The 24,925-nt window shown below is 41.3% G+C and overlaps 3 protein-coding genes across 3 annotated transcripts in view; 1 reads left to right on the top strand and 2 right to left on the bottom strand.

Moving 5' to 3' along the window:
* The window catches only part of LOC109073714 (poly(ADP-ribose) glycohydrolase-like), a 17,768-nt gene extending 16,551 nt beyond the window's left edge, over positions 1-1,217 (top strand). Inside the window, exons 15-17 of the mRNA XM_042755330.1 lie at positions 444-549; positions 770-898; positions 1,038-1,217. Of these exons, the coding sequence (XP_042611264.1) occupies positions 444-549; positions 770-898; positions 1,038-1,144 (342 nt within the window). The 3' untranslated portion in view covers positions 1,145-1,217. The remainder of the gene's footprint in view (positions 1-443; positions 550-769; positions 899-1,037) is intronic.
* Positions 1,218-6,635: 5,418 nt separating this feature from the next.
* On the bottom strand, positions 6,636-14,953 carry LOC109073723 (choline O-acetyltransferase-like). The gene is made up of 15 exons (XM_042755332.1): positions 14,627-14,953; positions 13,903-14,008; positions 12,205-12,396; positions 11,697-11,815; positions 11,197-11,250; positions 10,938-11,112; positions 9,936-10,113; positions 9,577-9,746; positions 9,198-9,298; positions 8,915-9,043; positions 8,667-8,789; positions 8,458-8,599; positions 8,295-8,357; positions 8,078-8,215; positions 6,636-7,771 (listed from the first exon to the last, which is right to left on the bottom strand). Exons 2-15 carry the CDS (start codon positions 13,945-13,947, stop codon positions 7,547-7,549), a joined length of 1,854 nt encoding a protein of 617 aa, XP_042611266.1. The 5' UTR covers positions 13,948-14,008; positions 14,627-14,953; the 3' UTR covers positions 6,636-7,546.
* A 332-nt stretch (positions 14,954-15,285) lies between these two features.
* Positions 15,286-17,318, bottom strand: LOC109073722 (probable vesicular acetylcholine transporter-B). Its single transcript, XM_042755333.1, has one exon. It carries the CDS (start codon positions 17,087-17,089, stop codon positions 15,551-15,553), a length of 1,539 nt encoding a protein of 512 aa, XP_042611267.1. The 5' UTR covers positions 17,090-17,318; the 3' UTR covers positions 15,286-15,550.
* Between the last annotated feature and the right edge of the window lie 7,607 nt (positions 17,319-24,925).

Here is a 24,925-nt window from a genome sequence, read left to right as displayed (position 1 = left end):
GCGTCTGTTTCTGCTCTTTGATGCGCTTTGATCATCTGCACTTCAGTGATGCATCACTCGCTTTACTGAAAACTTTAATTGCTGATTAATCTCAGACCTAATGAATGATGACTCCATATTTGTATTGTTATGTACAAACAGACTAAAGCATTAATGATTGATTGTGGATTGTAGAGCTCTTCATTAAGAGTGAATGAATCTGCAGCGAACGCTTGATATCACTGATTAATGAGGGACTAATGATAATAATACAGTACTAATAATACAGTTCCTTACAGACATCGTGAAGATGTTTAGAAGAGACTGGAGGACAGATCTGCTCACTCATAGATCAGCTCTTGTTCTGCTTTAATCATGTTAGTGTAAGGTTGGTTAGGTTAGGGACGGGTTAGTTAGTATTATCTGCTGAGGACTCACTCACACACCTGTCTCCGTCCCATCAGGCCTTCTGTGGGTTTGTTCGTCCTGGAGTCCAGACGGAGAATCTGTCCACCGTCGCGACGGGGAACTGGGGCTGTGGAGCTTTCGGCGGAGACACGCGTCTGAAAGGTACAACCTTAAATAAAAGGTGATGATGTGAACATCACTAAACCCCAAATGCCAAACAAACGAGCTCTCGGCTTCACTCATTTACCCAGAGAACCACTCTCTCTTCTGCTGATCTGTTCATCGACTGATTCATGTACTCCAGCAGATCTTCACACACAAACTGAGGATGATGAAGAGCGTTTGTGAGGATATTTGATTGTTTTGTTGTGTGTGTGTGTAGCTGTGCTGCAGATGATGGCGGCTGCGGAGGCGGAGCGTGATCTGATGTACTTCACGTTTGGTGACGCAGATCTGCTCAGAGACATCCATCACATACACACACTGTTCACAGACACACACGCCACCGTAGGTAAGAGACACACACACACACACACACACACACACACACACACTCTCACACACACACACACACTCTCACTCACTTCTGAACTCAGGGTGTTTGTGCAGTGTGTCCATCAGTCATTGTTTCTCCTTTGTGTTTCATGTAGGATCCGTGTTCAGTTTGCTGCTGCAGTATTATGAGTGTGTGTGTAAGAAAACTACAGGAGGCAAACCTCAGGAAACACTTTACTGCTTTCTCTCTGAGCACCTCTGACCTCTGACCCCAGCAGGGCTGTCCTGCACTCGGATGTTACTGTATGTGCCTCAATAAAGCTGTTTTAAATGTCTGTCAGCTGCTTGTCTTTCTGTGTGCGCTGATCAGAGCAGATGAAAGCGTGGCCCCGCTGGGCTCCGTATCGACCGGACGCTCGCTGGCAGAACCGAGTCTTTGTAGCGTACGGATTTCAAACACACATCTGCGCTCGGGTGTGTCGGGGTTCTCTCTCTTCTGCTCCCTGAATGAGTCTGACCTTTGAAACGACGAGCTCATACAGTCACTGAGCGTCTAACACTCGCCTGAGCTCAGACACAGAGAAACAGACGCATTCGATCATCACCTGTTTAATAGTTCTGCCCTTACAGAGAAGATTAATGAAGTCTTTTTAAAATAGAAAATCATCTGTGATTCCAATCGGTTTGACTGTAGAAATTAAGAGTCCAGGTTGAGTTTGATTTACATCTCAGTCTTCCTACACCGTAAGCTGCAGATCTTTCATAATAAATCTCACAATGAGCCCTGTATGTGGAAGCTTTGGTTCTTTAATAAACTGCTCATCTGTGTCAGTGTGCAGATCTGCTTCTGCGTTGTAGATATATATTTATATTTATGACTGTGCTGCATTAGAGAGTCTGTGTAAATTACATTTTTATTGTACAAATATGCTACATAAGATGCATCAGTCATTTAGTTCAAGTGATGCAGATTTAACACTGCATGACACATCTTTATCTGTAATGTTTTTTCCTGCATGTTTTTTATTAAACAAAATAAATATTAATTTAAAATTCCCATTATGATTTAAAGTAGTCATAATGTTTGTATTGAATCAGTGAATCAAACTTAAAAGACAATAAATCGCTCAATAGCACACTCAGAAATATTCACAAATACAGTCACATTACAATCTGTGATTTATCAGTGAATCTCAGTTCATTAATCTGCCTCTCCTGCTCTCTGATCGTGATCCGTGTTTCTCTGAGACCGCAGGACTGATGAACACTCGTGAATGAGCTGAGACACGTTCTCTTGTTATGATTTTCTTTTCTTAAGTGAAGTGCGTGTGAACAGAAGAGGAGCGACACCGTATTGAACCGCAGTATGAACGGGTTTGTGTTTGGTTCTGGTTTCACCATCTGCTTTATTTCCTCACGCGTCTCTGCCTTCCTCTGGCTCAGAGTTCAAAGCGGCAGCTGTTTGTGCATTTTGTGGGGTTTTGGTCCTTGATCATATTAAAGATGAGTTTGATTAAATCTGCACACATCTGCTGGGAAACGGCACGTTGAGAATCAGACAGACGTGTGGAAGGGTTCCTGTGAGCACAACAGCTACGGAGCAGGCATTGTGGGTAATATAGACGTGATGTCAGGCAAACCAAGCTGTCAGTCTGTGACAGAAGAGGCTCACAGCGCTGCTCCACGACCAGATGTCAGAAAAACATGTGGCTGCGGGCCTCATGGTGCAGCTCCGCGATCAGGCCCTCTGTCCATCAGCAGCAGCTCCAGGCTCTTGAAGCCGCAGCGCGCTGCTCGTTACTGAGCTGTCAGAATTAACGACCCGCCGGGAGGAGGTCAGTCGCTTCAGGCCCTGTTTCTGCACAATACAGGATTCAGAGAAAGGGACTGAGCAGAGCTTTCCTCCACACTTCATCATGTCACCTGAAGAAACAAAACAAACTGATATCCAAATGATTACCATGCAATTATTTGCATGCAGTGTTAGGGCTAACACATTACAAGTAACTCGAGTTACATATTCAGATTACTTTTTTCAAGCAACCAGTAAAGTAATGCATTACTTTTTCAAATTAGTAACACCAGTTACTTTGTTTCCCATCTACTGACTGACAGCTCTTCTGTCCTCATGCTGAGAGAATCAGGAGTGAGTGTGAACATGATGTTACTGTAGATCTAGACTAAACATTTCCTCATCACACTCACAGATTCAGTATTCATAGAAAAGAAAAGAAACAGTGAAATGCAAACCCGCAGTAATTAAATGTTAAAGAACACAAATATACTTTACGTATTTAATCTCACTGCTGACCTTTGATGGTCCAATTCAACCATACAGATAAGCAAAAGTGACTTTAATTGAACATCACTTTTTTTTTTTTTTTTTTTTTAAATAAGAGTGTTATTATTAAGTTGTTGTTTTTTGTTGTTGTTGTTGTTGTTGTTGTTGTTAGCAAGCCCAGTCTGCCCTAGGTGTGAAAAAGTAATGCAAAAGTAACACAACACATTGTTTCCCATTAAACATTATAAATGGAATTAGCTAGTTACTTTTGTAGAGAGTAATGTATTCTTATAAAGTAACGCATTACTTTTAAAAGTAACGTTCCCCAACACTGTTAGCATGCAATCAAGACACTCAAAAGAATACCAAAGAAAGTGCATGTGATATGGTATTATCACGGTCACATGCAAATACATGTTTCTGTCGTGGCACTTTCTGTGTGTTTGCTCTGTGTTTGCAGCCGTCTCTGCTGTGTGGATTCTCTGCTCTGTCTGACATCAAGCTTGAGTCGTGAATTATTGTGCATCGTTTAATAAGTGATTCCTCTCGCTCATCTTTACTGATAATGTTTTTCGTCTTCTTCTGAAGGCCTCGGGATGAAAAACATTCATTTCCTTTCATCAGACAAATAGCCAAAGTCAGAGATTTCCAAATGGATGCTGAAGATCTGCTGGGAATTCTGATTCCTGAAGGGCAGAAATACCCAATGAATCTCATGGTTGTTTCATTTCTTTATTTTGCATTAATTCAGTTTCTGCTGCATTTGAAGTGCAAATGTGAGTCTGAACGCAAGAGTCTCTTACGGCTGAAAATAGACCACAGATGTGCTTCATTACAGCCTTCATAGGGCCTGGAATGATTCCATTTATCTGATAAATTTCACAGCAGTAAGACTTGTGTGTTTTCACCTGGTCAGGACCGGCTTTGGCTTTAGCAGCTGAGATGAACTAATGAAGGAAAGCTGGAGCTCATTATTGGTTCCTCGTGAGTTTCATCTCGCAGGTCAGTGATTCTCGGCTCTCATCAACGATAACTCACTGTTCAATCGTTTTGTTACAATAACTGCTGACGAACATAAGCTGTATGTAGCAAATCACGGTCACAGACGCTTGTGAAACTCAACATGATGTGACACCCGGTCCACAGTGTAGATGATTGAATGGATGAATGAATGTAAGCAAACAGATGTAAGAAACATCAGCAAGTTATCTTCTTAGTGTGTCAGTGCTGAGACCCGGACAGACAGCGAGAGATCCGTGTGTCCAAATAAAGCATTCAGGCCCTTTTCTGTAAATGTCATGAGGGTTTTGTGTTTTTATATAAATGATTATTTTGATGTTAGGGTGATTTTGAAGTCTGTGAGAGTGACCCACTGTGTAAAACTGACTTGAGAGGCCGTGAGTGAATCTGAAATAACAAAAGATGAGTTATACACTTAATAAAGAAGTTATGGTGATGCACCAAAGCAGAAATGTATCTTATTTTATCAATGCACTTACATTATTCTGTTAAAGTCGTTTATTATTTAAGCGGAAAAGTTGTTCATTTCATGTTATGGATTTAGGCATCATGGTAATGGAGGTTAGTAAATGTTTTGTCACTAAAATCCTGCATATTGTTTGTCTTGTGACTATATTGTCGAGCATTTTATTGTTTTATTGTCCGATAGGCTCGTTCATTTAAGCATATCTGCTAGCCTTCATAAAGAGACTCACTGTTCCTCGTCTGGTCCGATTCGTGAGACTCCGGCCGTCCAGCAGAGCGTCGACACGGAGCCCGCGGCTCGCGTTTGGGCCTCAGCACGTCATAAATCAGGCCTGTGGCGCTCAAACCCTCAAAATCAAAAAATCAAAAAATCACCAGATATCCCACTTTCTGCCTTCAGTCTGCATCTGTTCATGAACTTCAGTTTCCCAGTAGAAATAAGAGTTTGTATGAACTGCTGGAGATTTCATTGCACACTGATGCAGAAGTAAAGAGGTGAGGTTCCTTCTACTTGCAGCAGATATAATGTATTCTCACTGAAAGAGCTACAGTAAAGTCTGCTTGACACTGGCTGTTTTTATTTTTGTGTTAAACCACTGGCTGTTTTAAATGCAGAAAGCTGGTCATTGCTATAAGGGTTGATATAAAGTCAGAGACAGCCTGAATGAAAACACGGCTGACCTTTAACTCCAACAGCCTTGAACAGAAGCAGCTCAACATCCATTTAATGCGTCAGATTTTAGTATGATGAATGGCACAGGTGATCATATATATCAACCATGTGCAGCCATTTCTAAACTGTTTATCTCATAAAGCAGCCTGAAGAGCTTAGACCCGTCCACAGAAACCGATTGTTATAACACTAGCTTTAGTCAATTGTTCATCATTCATGAGTCAGGGTTTGATGATGTTTGTTGTCTGTTCATCTCTATCTTCTTTCCCTTCATTCTGATGGTTTTATAGCGTAAGGAGATGAAATGCAAGAGGATTATTGTTCCTGCAGCTCTCGGCAGCGCTGTAGATTTGAGAAAATGGTTCTGCAGACTCATGTCATTTGAGAGACGTTAGACTACATTAGGGAGAAGGACGGAGCTCCTCCGAACCGCCGTGTTTTCAGTATCATTAGCAAACGCTCCTCAGTTCCTCGGCCAATTAGACTCTTAAATCCATGTGTGAGAGGAAGACGAGTATGACATCTTCCTCAGAAATGCCAGCACGGTCATTATGTGAAGCACTTTATAATAAAAACATTTTCTGCTCTTCTCTTTAATTGAAAGATTTTGTGAATGAGGGAACAGTGCTGTCGAGTTGGGAATAATTTTATCTTTGAGAATGTCAGGAGCTGAAAACTGATTCCATGTCAGGGAATTACTTCATCTGCTTCATTCTTCAAATCTGACAGTTTTAGGAACTTTGATCATTTAATGGTTTTCATGTTGATCGGATTCATCAGTGGATTAAAGATTAAACCTGCAGACATTGAATAAACACTGACCTTCAGTGGTAAAGTTTTCATATTGGAAGAATCACAAATGTAATCAGACATTTGCAGTAATGTCTTCCTGTCGGTGTGTGAATCAGACCGAAGTTTATCATGATGTGTGTGGAACACGAAAAGTGAAGTTTAGTAGTTCCTATTTTCTGTGACTATATGTGTGTGTGTGTGTGTGTGTTAGAGTCTATGTGTGTGTGTGTGTGTGTGTGTGTGTCTATGTATGTGAGTGTGTGTGTGTGAGTGAGAGTCTGTGTGTGTGTGTTTGAGTCTGTGTGTGTGTGTGTGTGTGTGAGAGAGAGAGTCTGTGTGTGTGTGTGTGTGTGTGTGTGTGTGTTTTTTTTTTTTGTTCTATGTGTGTGTGTGTGTGTGTGTGTGTGTGTGTGTGTGTGTGTGTGTGTGTGTGTGTGTGTGTGTGTGTGTGTGTGTGTGTGTGAGTGAGAGTCTGTGTGTGTAAAATCCAGTTTATTTAATTAGAATTATAATTTATTTATATTTGATTCATTTATATTTCATACAATATAATTTACTGACACACACTTATACAGTAACATACAGTGGCAAACAAATTATACATGAGTAAAATGCACAGAGCTTACAAAAATACATTTTATGAGCACTCATGAAGACGTTAAAGATTAATGCAGCAGAGATCATTACATACTGTAAATAACAAACAAGTTAAACAAAAACCAAGACAGTATTTATTCACATACTTCTGTTCCTGTGAGTCAGGAGTTCATACTGATGATGATTATTAGTACATATGTCTCTAGTGCAAATATCTACCTCACAGCATTTAACTTATTGCAGTTTTAACTGAATTTATTGCACATTTTAAAATATATATTTAAAATCCCTATATTTATGATGTTTGAGCACACAAAATACATACACATTATATCAATAAATTCAATATTTAATAAACACAGTGCATCTAAACGAGTATTTCTACACACAGTCTGTGCTTTCACACAGATATTCACATTCATATGAAGTTAATTGAAGGTTAAGTGTAAGTTCTTTAAATGCAACATTTCTTGTAGTATGTAAAGTATACTGTACATTCACATATACAGTATGTGAGTGTTTCTTTAGTCATGGAGATATTAGCAGTATTACTTGTATTAAAGTGTGGTTTTACAGACTACTCACTAACAAGTATGTAAGCTTATTCATACATAAATAACTATTAATTAATAACTATATTTAGTACAGGTATCTAAATATGTTACCATGCTAATTGTATTATTTATGTGTGTGTCTGTATATATATATATACATGCCAATATATAGTATATGTATGTAATGAACACACCTTCAGTCTCTGGTCAGAGAGATTTCGATTCTAAAAGCAGCGTAACAGTTTACAGGTCGGGCTAAGCAGATATCAAAGCATGATGCTGTTATTTTGGCGTGTTCCTGTGATCAGTGTGTTTAGTGCACAGGATCCTCATGTCCTGCAGTCCCTCGTCCAGCGCTTTCACAAACAGCCCTGAACATGTCTCCTTACTCTCCTTGAAGCTGGACACACAGAACAGCACGTGAGCGGGCCGTGGGTCATAACACACGCCGTAACCGTCAGGAACCACCGGACCGTAGCAGCAGAACATCTCCTCTGTGGTGGGAACTTCATGGAGGAACATCACACATACTGTACATCATCTCCATCAGACTGATCAAACCATTTAAACCAATCCCTACTGCCGTTAGTCAACTATAGTTACATTTGCAGAAGTGATTTATACTAAAATAATGGGGAATAAAACAATGTTGGGCTAGGGTTAGTTAAATACAGTCTGGAGGGCTTGATTCTGGTTGGTCAGTGTCTGCATTCTCATGTCATTTATTTCCTGTCTATATGGGACTGTTAGAGGACAAAGACCATTTAATCTACGGTTAATTACAAAACTGTGTTGTGTTCATCCTGCTCTTACCTGACTGGTTGACAGGATGAAGTGGTTACTGATGTGGTACGTTTCATCAGAGAAAATGTCTGGTGTCTCCATTTTCATCTCCTTGGCAATTTCACGTAGTCCTAGTAAGTGATTGTCTGTCCCCATCCCCGTGACGGCCTGCGGACGGTCAAACAGCAGGTCAGCACACATATGAAAGCACTAACAGGACTGACATCAGACGTCTGTATTCTCTCACCAGAACTGTGATTTTACTCTGAGCATCTACAGCCGCTCGCAGCTTCTCCATCTTCTCTGCGTCCTGGAATGAAGAGTGTGAGTTTAACGGTACATATTCTGTGTTTGATCTGTTTATGGCCGAAAATATCAGATAGACAGCGCAGGGAGTAAAAATATGAAACCTGAGCGGATGTTCCTCCGTCTGTCATGGCCTTCACGAACGCCAGCGCCTCAGGAGTGCTGGAGCGGATGTTGTCCACACGTCCCTGCCGGAAGCGACGGAGAGAAGCACTCTCGTAGGTGAACACGAGTCTTCTGTGACATCTGTGGAAAACAGCAAGGAGACGTAGAGTCCATCTCTGTGAATGTGACATCAGTCATCGCTCCTCACCTGTAGAAGGCCAGCTGCAGAGCCAGCTGTATGAACGTGTCTGGACTCATCTTCTGCTGCTTGATGAACTCCTTCCCATAAACCGTAAATGTGAAAACGTTCATGTCAAGATTCCTCACGAGGCTAGAGAGAGAAGAGCATTCACAGCGTCAATCAAACCCCGGCTAATGTCTGCAGGATCAAGCTTTCAAACAAAACGAGAAACTGAAACGTTATTGTTGATAATTAGCTGTTAATAGATCATTCACCTGTGCAGGTGATCCGCAGCAGAAGCCAGTACGCACTGAATCTGAGGGGAACATTTCCACAGTAATCTACGAGGCTGAGGAAGTTCAGACGCGCTCCGACCAGAGCTCTGCTTCCAGGAGTTGTTCCGTCTACAGTGAAGAGATGTTCAATCATTTAATGAGATAATCGTTATTATAGCATCATTTCACAGACTCTAAAAAACACTTTCCATCATGCCCAGAGCTTCAGCCATTAGTTATCAGAAGTTGTGTGATAAGCTGGTTCGTCTGTGTTGATACGCACATGTTCTTCAGCAGGTGTTCAGTGCACTGCACGAGAACGATGCCCTCGAGCGGTGAGTGCTCACACACAACCCCACAAACACCGTCTGCACCGATCACAAACTGAAATGACACACAAACACATCCATGACTTCATCCATGCTCTTATTTGCTCCTCAGTCAGATGGACTGGATGTTCACACAGCTTTTGAACATGATGTGTGCCATTCCTGCACTGAACAGAATTACAAAACATGCCAAAGTTTCCCAAATACTCACATTCAGAGTCACAGAGTTTCGCTCTCCAGTGACTCTGAACATTAAACACATCAGAACACATTTGAACATCTGAAGCACGGCAACATTTGAATGCTTTCGTTTATTGAGAGTCCGTGTTTTACCTGCAGGGGTTTGTCGTACCAGCGGTTCGCCCCGTTTTTTTCGTGTCCTCCTCCGTGGAGCATCAGTGCAGCTCTGTTAGCGTCACTGGGTTCGAGTCCCGTGGGATCGTCCAGACAGACGACACACACGCAGCGCTCCATCAGCTCCACAGACTCTCTGTTCACTGGATCTGCTTGACAGATTGATCAGATTGATCACAAGTTAAAATGCATCTCTGTCACACACAGAATCATGGGAAATGTGATTTCACTTCTGGATAACGGTGAAATCTGGCACTGAGCAATAAAAGTAACCTAAGTGTTTAATCCGTCTGTCTCTCTAGCTATTAGCACCATGTTTATGTAGTGTTGATCTGGACCTTTGAGCAGCTGGTCTCTGGCCCGGGCCCAGTCCGTCCGGCCCTCGGTGGTCAGCAGTCCCACAGCCGGCTGCTTCTGCTCAACGCTCAGCGTCTGCTCATAGATCCACTCCAGCTGAGCCTGAACATCTGCCTCATTCAGTTTACAGCTTCCTTCCATCAGATTCAGTGCAAAGAACTGAGAACGTGAACCAGACACGTCTTTAGTGAACAGAAGGGCCATGACATTCACTAGTGTTGGTGATGAGCTTGAGAAATCAGCTCCTACATGCATGTCATGTAACATTTACATCTATTCATTTAGCAGACACGTTTATCCAAAGTGACTGGAGGAATGAGGAATACAACATGCAATTAATCTTCAAGAGGCAATAAACACAAGAAGTGCCACTAATGCAAAGTTTCAGACATCATTCAGAATAGTACAAGCTAGAACAGGGAAGGATCAAGGGATAGTGAAAGTTTTTTTTTTAGATAACATGTTTAGTATGATTTTTTTTAATCTAATATTGGCTAACTAGCAGTGTCTGATTGTTTGTCCAGTGATTTGTGCACGGCAGCTGGTTAAGTGCAGCCAGATCTCAAACAGCGCTGGTGTCAGCGGCTCCCCGCGGCTCTCTGTCTCTGATTGGGTTATTGAGTTATCAGACAGGACCTCATTAGAGACGCTTCCTGAGCCATTTCCAGGTAAACGGCCCTCGAGACGGCAGCACACCGTTGGCCCAGCATGACGTCTGCAGGCAAGAGGCGAAGTGAAGAGCGTCTGTCGATGGACCTGCAGTTAATTTAAGAGCCTCTCAAGCCTCGTTGCAATTAGCTGGATCAGATTAAGGTGACCGCAGATATCCTTCAGCTGGACTGTAATGTGTTATTCTGGTGGAATCAGGGCTAAATGTGGCTTTTTCTCGACTGTCATTAATCACAGACTGATCATTTCACCAAACAAACACAACAGACTAATTCAGCGACACTACTGGTGTAACACAAAAGGAAAGCACACACCTGATTTTTACAGGCCACAATGATGTGTCCCGTGTCAGACGTGCTGTCCGCGGTGATGAGCGTGTCCAGTTTGAGACCGGCCCGTCTGTAAGAGCTGAAGAGACACTTGTACTGATCCATGCAGAGCGGCGTGTCAGCCTTTTGACCGCGAGCGACATCCACCAGCAGAGTCTTCCTACAACACAAACAGATGGGGCTCACGTGTTACTGACACAGACTAAACTTGATCAGCTGAAGTAGATGAAGGATGCTGATTTACCCGTCCACCGCCGCCTTGTATTGAGACACACTTAGAATGAGACGAGCAGCAAACCTGGACAAACACAAGAGACAAACTCTGATTTATTATCTAAGAGTCAAACTGAGATGGAGACATCTTCCAGACGCCCTTCAAACTGAGACTTGTTAGAAAACCTCATTCAAGACGACCAGAGATCCCTGCAAACAGTGGTCAGATCTAACAGAGCAAATCCGGCTCTATGCTGTCATGATGTTGGCATATACATGACAAATAAGGTCTGTTTGGTGGAGGTTTCAAACACATATTTCTTTTTGTATTTGTCTCATGTTGAGCACTCACATACTTAATATTACTTTGTTAAACATACTGTAGTCATTACTATGTTGACCACTGAGAGTGATTCTGGTGCACTGTAGACACACACAGAAACGGAGCAGAAAATACAGACCCGATGCTGCCGCATGATCTTCAGTGACGTTATGTGTGCATGAAGTAATTAGTGCTCTTCATTTACTCACACCAGAGACTCTTTAATGTCTCTGAAGGATTGTTTGGGGAAAACCAGCGCAGGACTGGAGTTCACAGGAAGCGGCAGTCTGTTCTTCAGATACATGTCTTCCAGCCAGAAGTTGAACACCTGAGACAAACACAGCAGAACCATCAGCTCATCATTTCCTGAGCTCTAATTAAACTTGTTTAAGGCGTGAAGCTACACTGCCTTTGAAAGAGAAAGAAGGACAAAGACACTATAAAATATTATTTTAGTAAAATGCTATTATAGATCAAGTGCTGCTGTCACATTAAAGCTGTGATGTTTCCTGGCAGACGGATCAATAGCCACAGATCAGTTACTCATTATTTTTTCTTCATCTGTTTTAATGGGTCTTTAATAATAAATCGGTGCGTCTGGAGGTGCCACACTGGGTTCAGTATGTTAACAGATCGTGTTGTGTCACTCCTGCTCTCTGCGACTGATAATAGCTCAGGGTTGAAGCTCTGTAAGACAGGTCTGTAGTGTGTTTGTACCCAGTTCTCAGTCTTTTCTCTTTTCTCTAGCAGCAGTTTTTGCAGCCTTTCCCCAACTCCTCCGTGTTTGCCGAATGTCTCCACTATAGCTTTTGTTTTTTGGAACTGCTTTTCAGAAATGAGGTGTTTGATGGATCTTAGGTAGGCATCCAGTGTGTGCTGCAGGTCTGGCACAGGGAGCTTGGGAAGCATCTGGAGAAAAGAAGAAGAATGAATGGTTTTCAACACAGTCCAAAAGATAGACAGACAGACAGACAGACAGACAGACAGTCAGACAGACAGTCAGACAGACAGACAGACAGACAGACAGACAGACAGACAGACAGACAGACAGTCAGTCAGTCAGTCAGACAGACAGACAGACAGACAGACAGACAGACAGACAGACAGACAGTCAGACAGACAGACAGACAGACAGACAGACAGACAGACAGACAGACAGTCAGACAGACAGACAGACAGACAGACAGTCAGACAGACAGACAAACAGTCAGATAGACAGACATACAGTCAGACAGATAGACAGACACACAGACAGACACTCAGACAGACAGACAGACAGACAGACAGACAGACAGACAGACAGTCAGTCAGACAGACAGACAGACAGACAGACAGACAGACAGACAGACAGAGATAGAGTCAGACAGATAGACAGACAGGCAGACAGACAGGACAGACAGACAGTAGGTAGGTAGGAAGGAAGGAAGGAAGTCAGACAGACACTCAGACAGACGGTCAGACAGACAGACAGACAGACAGATAGATAGACAGACAGACAGACACTCAGACAGACAGTCAGACAGACAGACAGACAGACAGACAAAAATGACAGATAGACAGTTAGACAGACAGACAGACAGCAGACAGTCATACAAACAGCAAACAGACAGCAAACAGACAGACAGACAGACAGACAGCGACAGACAGACAGACAGACAAATATACAGACAGTCAGACAGACAGACAGACAGACAGTCAGACAGACAGACAGACAGACAGAGACAGTCAGACAGACAGTCAGACAGTCAGACAGATAGACATCAGACAGACAGACAGTCAGACAGACAGACAGACAGACAGACAGACAGACAGACAGACAGACAGACAGACAGACAGACAGACAGACAGTCAGACAGACAGACAGACAGACAGACAGCTAGATAGACAGACAGACAGACAGACAGACAGACAGACACTATTTTGATTAACAAATGCAAGTGGTGCACCGATATGGTTCAGAAACACAGTATCTCTCAAAATATTTAGTTTTTTTAATAACAGCATCTGAGATATTCTATCTTTAGATATACTTCTTTTAAAATAGAAGAAAATGTATATTTTGTTATATTTTGTACATACAGCCGGTAAATCATACATGTATGAAATTTGTTTCAATTTGAATTAGTTTTTGCATTATTGTAACACTTTTATAAATACTGTTTAATACTATTTAATACTCTAAAGTGCTTTGACACAAGCTGTATTGTTAAAAGCACTATATAAATAAAGATGACTTGACTTGTATCAGAAGGAGAATCAGTGACAGAAGAATTAGATGGCAGCTGATGTGTGTCTGTGATTCTCCTCTGAAGATGAGCCTCTTGTATTTGCCCTCTGCACATCTATAGGGTAAGAAGACTTAATATGTTTTTTTGGTAACAACAGCAACAATCATAGCAAACTGAATTTGCTTACATTGAAGTGGCTGTGGGCTTGGGCTGTTTCCTTCAGGACGGGCATCACTGAGTTTGTCCTCAATCACTGAAGAGATGTTTGATTCCTCAAAACTGCAAACTCTGTCCTGTGGAGACATTAACATTATCTTAAAATTATCATCAGTCAGAAACAATATTACATCTGAACTATATTATGAATAAGCTACATCCCCATGAAATGGACGCTCTGTCTATCAGACAATATTTGCACACATTTCTATTACAGATAGCAGCGATTGTTTTATTGTGATGGATGGACCTGAAGGCTTGCTTAAAGAGAGTTTTACCCAATTTAATTTCCATTCATTTGAATTGATTGGTCAGTAAAGTTGATTAAAACAATATGAAAATAGTCGCTAATACGCTTATGAATATGTGTTTTTATAGTCGCTGCAGACAGTGATGCTTCTTAATCAATAAATCCGTGACACTGAGCTAAAGCTACAGTCTAGCCTTCAACACATGCAGATCTGAAAAAAAAAGAAATCCGAAACATCACTTTCTTTAAAAAAAAAGAAGAAAAAACTAATAAAAAATAGAATTAGCAATAGCTGCTTGAATCAGGTGTACAGGGACAGAACTGTTCAAAAACGTCCAAATACAAATCACTAAAGAAATTAACTCAAATAAAAATTCTTCCTTTATTAACTTCTGTAAGTTCATCAGAATGAATGTGCTCATATAAAGAGCAGAGAGCCGCTCACCTGTTTGATCGGTGCGTCCGTCACGCGTCTGTCTCTCCAGCGGCGCGTCTACGGTCTTCAGCGGCGGACAGTGTCCGTGACTCCGCCCCCGCGCCCTGGACACGCGCTGATGCTCCTGCAGCTGTTTCCAGAGGTGCTGCTGCTCTTCCTTGTGCTACACCAGCTTATCATTTATGTTAAACAAAATGTTTATGCTATTTATAATAGGCCTATGTATAGCTACATTTCTTTTAAAGAAAAATCTGGTTTGTATGCAATTAGCACACATAAATACTTAATAATTATTAATAATTTATTAAATAATTAATTAGGTAAATTTTTTATCATATTAAATGATAAACAGTGAGTCGTTTAATATTTTTCGTTATTAACGCTGATAATTCAGTTACAAAATATACAGGGGGAAATATGTCATTTTTATTTTAGAGCTGGTACCAAGTAAATTGTCTTTACAATATTCTTATATTTGTTCCCACGTTAACCGGTGCAGATTATATATGTCGTTTCAATTCAAATTAAAGCAACTCAAACGAATCCAGACAGACACGAAATTCCTTCACAGATCGTTCTTAGAATTTAAATATAAAAAACGACAAGTTCATTCGTTGCCATATTTATTTAGTAGTGATTCAGTCAATAAAAAGGCACATGCATGGAAATGTGAGCACTGGTTTTATTTGGGTTTTGTGCAGTTACATCACGCAGCTACGCACTTCATCTACTCACATCTTCTTCTACACACTACAGGAGAGAATGTCTCTCAGAGCCAAATGTTACAGTTTCTATCTAATAAAATAAATCATAAAAGACACACTTCTCTGAGCGGACACAGTCATGAGTCAGGGAATACATATTGCACATCAGATGCTGAATGTTTGCGATATAATCTCTGGGTCACTAAAATAAATGCGTCAGGTCTTAGGGTTAAGTGAACTCGGGTCCCGACGATTCCTCCTCCGAGTAAGATTTGGACCGCTCGAAGAATCCGTCCCCGTCCACGGGACACGCGTTAGTCGTGGTGGCGCACAAGCCTTTTCGCTTGAGTTTGCGCTCCTCCATTCGGATGGTGTCATAAAGTCCCGTCGCCCCTTCCTCCAGCAGCACGTTTCTCTCCGAGTTGGACGGCTTCACCTGGCACACGCAGCGGAGCAGCAGCAAGGCCGGCGCGTAAAGCACATTCACCAGACCCATGCCAAGGTTCAGCTGAACGAAACCCAGGTTGTGTACGATCTGACCTGCTACTATGGGTCCCATAGCGTAGGCGACCGAGTACGAGATGTCTGCGATGGCATAGACGCTTCCATAGACGGACACATGACGCACGTCCACCAGGAAGGCCAGAGTGGGCAGAAGCGCCGTGTCCACAAGAGCGATGCCGAAGCAGATTCCGCACAGGGGAAGCATCAGCTGGCCGAAGGTTTTGCAAGCAGGCACAGTGCAGGAGCTGGCCCCTATTATGACCATACCGAGCGCGCCGTAGAACCACTGCAGCTCCGGGTACTTGGCGGCTAAGCGGACAGTGATGTAAACCCCCAACACGTGCGGCAAGAAGGCCGGCAGCCAGATGAGACCCATCTCCCACTTTGTGGCGTTCATCGTGTTCTCCATCCAGTTGGCGATGGTGGGCTCGAGGAACGCCAGCGGGATGTTACAGACGGTCAGAGCGCCCGCCACCACGGCGATGTACGGGTCCATCATGAGCCGGTAAATGGGCGTCCCGACCGGCATGTTCTCGCGCGTCCTGTTAGAAAAAGGTTTGATCACAGTCAAGAGCAAAATGCCGTCTGCCAAGCACACAGAGGCCAGAACTATGAACGGGACCCGTTTACCTGCAAATTCATATAGGATACTGCCGAACGGAGGCGCCACGAGGCTCCCGAACGAGATGAACGCGAGCGCGATGCCAAGCGCGCGGCTCCTTTCCGCTTCTTCTGTGTATTTATCCGCGATCATCGCGATCCCAGACGTGTCGGCAAACGCCGAGCCCAGACCCTGCAGGCTGCGCGCCGCGAACAGGGTCCCGTAGTTGTTAGCAAAAGCAAATATACAGGTCGAAACAAACATGACCAGAAGTCCGATCAGCAGTGGGATGTCGTATCCAACGCGGTCAATGAAAGTTCCCGATAAGGGGTTGACCATGAGTTGCAGAATGGCCTTGGATGCGAATAACACCCCTATCTGTATGTCCAGGTTGTCCCTGTTTGCTCTGCCCAGCGAAGAGTTGGCATGGGCGCGCGCCGCCTGCTCGGACTCTAAATCTGCGAGATAATCGGGAATGATCGGAACTATCACCATGTAGAGCATGTTGTCAAGCAGAAGCGCGACGCAGACGATCACCAGAATGAGCCTTCTCTTCCGCTTGGGGTCTTGCATCGCGCTGCCCAGCTGTTTAGTTCTTTCGCCCATTTCGGACAACTTTAGGGCGGCTGATTTCGCCAACCCTGCAGAACCGTCAGCTTCCATGACCGTTTACCTCAAAAGAGCTGTCCTTCAGAATGTAATTTCATTCCGTTCCTGTGCTGCGACGTGTCTGGCTTTTACGCACGAAGTTTCTTAGTGTCCTGCGCGCGCGCTCGGTTCGCTTTGAACAGGCGCTGCTTTCACGCCTCTGATAGGTGACGTGCTAGTCTTTTCTCTTCACGGGTACAGTCCTGATTTTTACTTTCTGCATTTCATTTTTTTTTTTTTTTTTTTTTTTTTTTGCCTTTGTTTTTCTGTTATGAGCTTTTGGCTTTCTCGTTTGCGCGCATTGTCTGTCACCTGTGGTCATTCACATCAGTTTTTCTTTCCATCAGCTGCAGACTTGCTGTGGGCAAAAATTAAATGTGTGCCAATATCAGTTTCCTCTGATTTCCCTCCTTTGGTCTTTGGCGCGTCCCCACTGGTCATCAGCCAGCTGCGTCCGTCGGCTAATTCTAAAAACGGACGTCCACTGACCAATCAGAGTCACGATCACATGAAAAAAAAAATTCTAGTGGTAGGGACGAACCGCATCTGACCCCAGACCAGCTCGCGCTCTTAGTGTGTTTGGAGACGTGAAAACACACACAGTAAATGCAGTGTCAATAGAATATTTTGATAAAGTTTGTTACTTTAATGCGAAAGTATTTCAGTGAAGGTTAAATTAATCACAGTGTTGGCGGATTAAGGGCCATTATTTAAAGGACGAAAATATCTAATAAAGAAACTATTATTTATATATTTGATTTCACAAAATAACGACAATACAATAACGTGATATCACCATTTTAAAAGCTTTTGGGAAAATATTAAAACAAGGTACCGTTCCCCTATCTACTGTTCTCTCTTTGGTATACAAGTGTTAAACTGCAAATGTAAAACAAAACATTGTTTTGTTATTTATGTTCTTCACGTTCTCTTTAAATATTAATTAAATTCGCGACAAACAAACTTTTAACTCCGAGCGTCACTGCAGCACGAAAGCAGTTTCACGCGCGAGGCGTTGAGTGCTCACCAGCGGCGCGACACTGACCTCTGCTGGACAGTCTGCTCGCGCCCGCTTGTGCTGCTGATGCTGACAGATGTGTTGATACTGGCTCATCACTGCAAAGCTTTTCATGATATTGCTGATAATACTCTGTTTATGTAAACTACATTGATAAGCATAACTAACTAATGGAAACTGAGAGTTCTTCATAACGGAGTTAACATAGACACACATACACAATGATAATACTGATCTACAAGTATACAAGGTTAAGAACTGATATTTGAGTGTTGAGTTAGAGTTAAATGAGCTCTTTCTCTTTCTTATGACATGCTGCCTGATGGCGGTTTAAAGAAGCTGCTGCTGCAGTCCTCAGAACTAAAAACTGCTCGCACTGTCTTTCTACGGATCATCTACCTAAATATATATAGTTCAGCACAACATCTAACTTCCACAACTTCCGGTGCATTACCCAGTTTGGCCGCTAGATGGCGGTTTCTGCCATGAAATAAGCAGATGAATGAAGTCTGATTCACAGATTTGGTTTATGTCAGAGACAAAAAAAAAACAAAAAAAAAACATAGACAACACAATATAATACAACATACATAATATACTGTCTTTATGTATTTCACTACAGAGTAGTGAAAAATATTAATACTCAGAGTTCTTTGTTACAGGTGTGTTTTCAGGTGAATGTGGATTATATGTTTTATGTTCAGAATAATATTCTCTGCAATAAATAATTAGCTCGCTGTGTATTGATCACCAGATTAGATTTATATAATATATAAATATTTTTCTTTAGGATAATAATATTTAATGGAGTTCACATGTTGTATCTGAGATTAATAAAAGTAAACAGGTTTGGCTCAACAAACAAACTCAGACTGAACTCTGAAATAAAGTGGATGATGAAAAGAAGCTGGGAAATGCCATAGGAGTGATATACGTATAAATTATCTCTAGAGTTGTGAATGTACAAATAAATTAACATTCTGCAAAACTTTAATTGGGAATGGAAGAATAATCTGAGACATATGCATTGCATGTATTGGTGTATAACCACAACAGAATATATATGTATATGGACAGTGTAATGACTCTCCAACTACTGATATAGTATAGTGACTCCCTGAAACACACAGCAGCAGATTGTTGTTGTTTTTGTGTGAATGTCATTGGTTTACATTGTCTTTTCTCTCAGTATGTTTTGTACAGCAGGGACTCAAAGAGAGTTAATGATTCAATAATCTGATCTTTGTCCCCAGATACCTTGAAACACATCTGATAATTCTCTGTACATGTGTAAATAAAAAGTCTATATGCAAAGGTTCAACAAGACTTTATTTTAAATGAGTCTACTCCCAAAGATTACTGTTATAAACATGAGCCACATTCAAAAGGTAAAGGGGGAGGTGTTGCTACAATTTATAGTAATATTTTTAGTATTGTTCAGAGGTCAGGTTTCAATAATAATTTGTTTGAAGTAATGGAGCTTCATATAACATTATCCAGAGAAACAAGTGTTAATGATAAATCCTGTGATGTTTGTACTGGCTACTGTATACAGGTCACCAGGGCACCATACAGAATTTATCAAATAATTTGCTGATTTTCTCTCTGAGTTAGTGCTGGCTGCAGATAAAGTCTTAATTGTTGGTGATTTTAATATCCATGCTGATAATGAAAAAGATGCATTGGGATCAGCATTTATAGACATTCTGAACTCCATTGGGGTTAGACAACACGTTTAGGACCTACTCATTGTCAAAATCATACTCTAGATTTAATACTGTCACATGGAATTGATATTAATGGCGTTAAAATTCTGCAGCAGAGTGATGATATCTCAGATCATTATCTAGTCTTGTGTAAACTCAATATAGCTAAAGGTGCCAATTCAACTCCCTGTTACAAATATGTTAGAATCATCACTTCTACCACAAAAGACTGCTTTGTAAATAATCTTTGTGACATGTCTCAATTCCCCAGCATATCCAATAGCTCAGAACAACTTGATGATGTAACAGAAACTATTGATTCTCTCTTTTCTAGCACTTTAGATAGGGTTGCTCCTTTACGCTTAAGGAAGGTTAAGGAAAACAGTCTGACACCGTGGTATAATGAGCACACTCGCACCCTAAAGAGAGCAGCCCGGAAAATGGAGCACAGGTGGAGGAAAACAAAACTATAAGTACAGTATTTGGTATTGCATGGAGGCAAAGTACTTCTACATACAGAAAAGCATTAAAAACTGCTAGATCTGATTACTTTTCATCTCTTTTAGCAGAAAACAAACACAACCCCAGGTATTTATTCAATACAGTGGCTAAATTATTATTATTCAAATATTTGGATTGATTTTCATTATTATAACAATTTCAGCCACACAAACATCAACAACAACATTCTTCTTAAAACACATATTTCACACCAAAACACATAACTACAAACAACAAACACCTACACACCCCTTTCAGAAAGAAAGATAAAAAATCATTAGGATTCAGCGTAAGATAAAAGGGCTGCCAGACCCTATAAAACTTTCCAGAGGAGCCTCAGATAGTGTACTTAAGGTGTTCAAGCTTAAGATAAGACATTACCTCTACTACCCAGTGTTTGTGAGATGGTGGCCCTTGCCTTTTTCCAACTGAGAAGAATCATGCGCCTAGCCAATAAGGAGGAAAAGGCAATGATTTCTACTTGATTAGCTGATAGGTGCACTTCTTCCAGCACTACACAGAAAATGTAAGTCAAGAGATTAGGGTCCATGTCTTTGTCAAATATAGATGAAAATGTTCTGAAGATGTCTATCCAAAAATTTTTCAATCTGGGGCATCCCCAAAACATATGACTCAGGTCTGCTGGTTCCAAGCCACATCTGGGGCAAGATGGGTCTGACCCTGGATACATCCTAGCAAGCTTGCTCCTAGACAGATGGAGCCATCTATGAAGGACTTTGAATTGCAAAAGTCCATGTCTAATACATACAGAAGATGAGTGTAAAAATTCTATTGCATTCTGCCAGGCTGTATCTGACATTTTTATTCCCAATTCCTCCTCCCATTGCCTCCTTATATGGTCTAGAGATGGGGAGGCGGTACTTTGAATAACCTCATATAGAATAGACATCATACCCCTTCGAAAAGGGTCAATATTTAACAACTCATCTATCCAGACCCCTTTAGGTTGATTCAAGGAAGGAGAGAAGTGTTTTTTAATGAAGCTACGGACCTGTAAGTACCTAAAAAAATTAGACTGAGGGATCTCAAAGTCTGTTCTTAGCTGTTGGAATGAAATAAATGTGCCATCTTTAAAAAGGTCCTTAACACAACTAATTCAATTTCTAGACCACAATTGAAATGCTGAATCTATAAGAGAAGGAGGAAATAAAGGGTCTAACAGAATAGGGGCAGAAGGCAATGCTTGTTTACTATTAAAGTGAAGTCAAGTCAAGTCACCTTTATTTATATAGCGCTTAAAAAAAAGATTGTGTCAAAGCAACTGAACAACATTAATTAGGAAAACAGTGTGTCAATAATGCAAAATGACAGTTAAAGGCACTTCATCACTGAATTCAGTGCTGTCATCCTGAAGCTCAGTTTAGTTTAAATAGTATCTGTACAATAATTTGCAAACAAGTCAACGATATCGCTGTAAATGAAGTCTCCCCATCTAAGCAAGCCAGAGGAACCAAAACTCCATCGGTGACAGAATGGAGAAAAAACCTTGGGAGAAACCAGGCTCAGTCGGGGGTCAGTTTCTCCTCTGACCAGACGAAACCAGCAGTTCAATTCCAGGCTGCAGCAAAGTCAGATTGTGCAGAAGAATCATCTGTTTCCTGTGGTCTTGTCCCGGTGGTCGACTGAGACAAGGTCTTTACAGGGGATCTGTCTCTGGGGCTCTAGTTGTCCTGGTCTCTGCTGTCTTCAGGGCTGTAGAGGTCCTCTCTAGGTGCTGATCCACCATCTGGGCCGGATACGTACTGGATCCGGGTGACTGCAGTGACCATCTGATCTGGATACAGACTGGATCTGCCGGCTACGGTGACCTCGGAATAAGAACCAGACTAATATTAGTGTAGATGCCATTCTTCTAACGATGTAGCAAGTACATCAGGTATTATGGGAAGTGTTCCCGGTTCCGGTTTACCTAATTAATGCGGCCTAAAAATCCTTTAATGGATTTGGATATTAGAAGTGTGTTAGTATGTTATGTGTAAACCAGGTTAAAGAGATGGGTCTTTAATCTAGATATAAACTGCATGAGTGTGTCTGCCTCCTGAACAATGTTAGGTAGGTTATTCCAGAGTTTGGGCACTAAATAGGAGAAGGATCTGCCGCCCGCAGTTGACTTTGATATTCTAGGTATTATCAAATTGCCAGAGTTTTGAGAACGCAGCGGACGTGGAGGACTATAATGTAACAAGAGCTCGTTTAAATACAGAGGTGCTAAACCATTCAGGGCTTTATAAGTAATAAACAATATTTTAAAATCTATACGATGTTTGATAGGGAGCCAGTGCAGTGTTGAAAGGACCGGGCTAATATGATCATACTTCCTGGTTCTAGTAAGAACTCTAGCTGCTGCATTTTGGACTAACTGGAGTTTGTTTTTTAAGCGTGCAGAACAACCACCCATTAAAGAATTACAATAATCGAACCTTGAGGTAAACGCATGGATTAACATTTCTGCATTTGACATTGAGAGCATAGGCCGTAATTTAGATATATTTTTGAGATGGAAAAATGCAGCTTTACAAATGCTAGGAACGTGGCTTTCTAAGGAAAGATTGCTATCAAATAGTACCTAGGTTCCTAACTGATGACGAAGAATTGACAGAGCAGCCATCAAGTCTTAGACAGCGTTCTAGGTTATTACATGAAGAGTTTTTAGGACCTATAATTAACACCTCTGTTTTTTCAGAATTTAGCAGTAAGAAATTACTCGTCATCCAGTTTTTTATATATCGACTATGCATTCTGCTAGTTTTTCAAAATGATATGTTTCGCCGGGCCACGAAGAAATATAGAGCCAAATATCATCAGCATAACAGTGAAAGCTAACACCGTGTTTCCTGATGATATCTCCCAAGGGTAACATGTAAAGCGTGAAGAGTAATGGCCCTAGTACTGAGCCTTGAGGTACTCCATACTGCACTTGTGATCGATATGTTACCTCTACATTCACTGCTACGAATTGATGGCGGTCATATAAGTACGATTTAAACCATGCTAATGCACTTCCATTAATGTAAACAAAGTTTTCTAGTCTATGCAAAAGAATGTTGTGGTCAATAGTGTCAAACGCAGCACTAAGATCCAATAGCACTAATAGAGAGATACAACCACGATCAGATGATAAGAGCAGGTCATTTGTAACTCTAAGGAGAGCAGTCTCAGTACTATGATACGGTCTAAATCCTGACTGGAAATCCTCACAGATACCATTTTTCTCTAAGAAGGAATTTAATTGTGAGTATACTACCTTTTCTAGTATCTTGGAAAGAAAAGGGAGATTCGAGATTGGTCTATAATTAACTAGTTCTTTGGGGTCAAGTTGTGTTTTTTTGATGAGAGGCTTAAAATCAGCCAGTTTGAAGGTTTTGGCGACATATCCTAATGACAATGAGGAATTAATAATAGTCAGAAGAGGATCTGACTTCTGGAAGCACTTCTTTTAGGAGCTTAGATGGAATAGGGTCTAACATACATGTTGTTGGTTTAGATGATTTTACAAGTTTACCTCTCCTATAGTAGAGAATGAGTGGAACTGTTCCTCAGGGGATCTATAGTGCACTGTCTGATGCGATACTCTAGCTGTGTCTATAGCTATGTCTATAAATGCTGATCCCAATGCAACTTTTTCATTATCAACATGGATATTAAAATCACCAACAATTAAAACTTTATCTGCTAGCACTAACACTAAATTGGTACTCTTAAATTGGTTTGAACGTTTTTTGTATTTTCTAGTTCGGGGAACAGACACAGTATCTATAATGTGATATTGAGGTGAAAGAGTCTCTGTGCTGAGAGTCTCTCAAGTCTGAAGTCTGAACTGTGACCATATTCTGAGTGATCCACAGAAAACTGAGTTATTCGTAGAATAGTGTTTGCTCACTGGGATTGGAGCAGTGAACGGAGAGATACTGGATTACACATGTTCTGCTCCATCAGTAACTAAATTGGAGCTTCATCATTCGATACATCAGAAAGCCAAAATAACAGTTTGTGTAGGTTGGCTGCCCAGTAGTAATATAGGAAATTTTGCATTGCCAATCCACCCTCTTCCTTCTTCCTTTCCAGATATTCTTTTCTTATGCAAGGAATTTTTTTTATCCCAAAGAATCATGGAAATAAAATTATTCAGATCTTTGAAAAATTATTTGAGAATAAAAACATGCACAGTCTGAAATAAAAACAAGAATCTTGGTAATATTGTCATTTTGATAGAGTTGATCTTCCCAGCCAAAGATAAAGGAAGGGATGACCACTGCACCATGTCTCGCTTGTCTTTGTCCAGTGCTGTTTTAAAATTATGATTGAACAGATCCTTATATCTGCATGTTACACTCACGCCTAGATATAGAAATTTATCAAAGCATACTATGAATGGGAAGGATTGGAAAGACATTTGTTGTGCTCTTTGGTTAATAGGGAAAAGAAGACTCTTTGCTAAGTTAATTTTGTATCCCAAAACATATCCAAAATCTGAAATAATTGTAAGGGCTTTCAGTACAGAGGAATCTGGATTAGACAGGAAGAGAAGGAGATCATCCGCATAAAGCAGACGCTTATGCTCGTGTCCCACCCTAAGTATTCTGGGCAATCCATCTGCATTCCTTA

This window comes from Cyprinus carpio, unplaced genomic scaffold (genome assembly GCF_018340385.1).
Source record: "Cyprinus carpio isolate SPL01 unplaced genomic scaffold, ASM1834038v1 S000006671, whole genome shotgun sequence".
Lineage (NCBI taxonomy): Eukaryota > Metazoa > Chordata > Actinopteri > Cypriniformes > Cyprinidae > Cyprinus > Cyprinus carpio.
The sequence above is the reverse complement of the archived record's forward strand: the minus strand, read 5'-3'. Positions and strand labels throughout refer to the sequence as shown.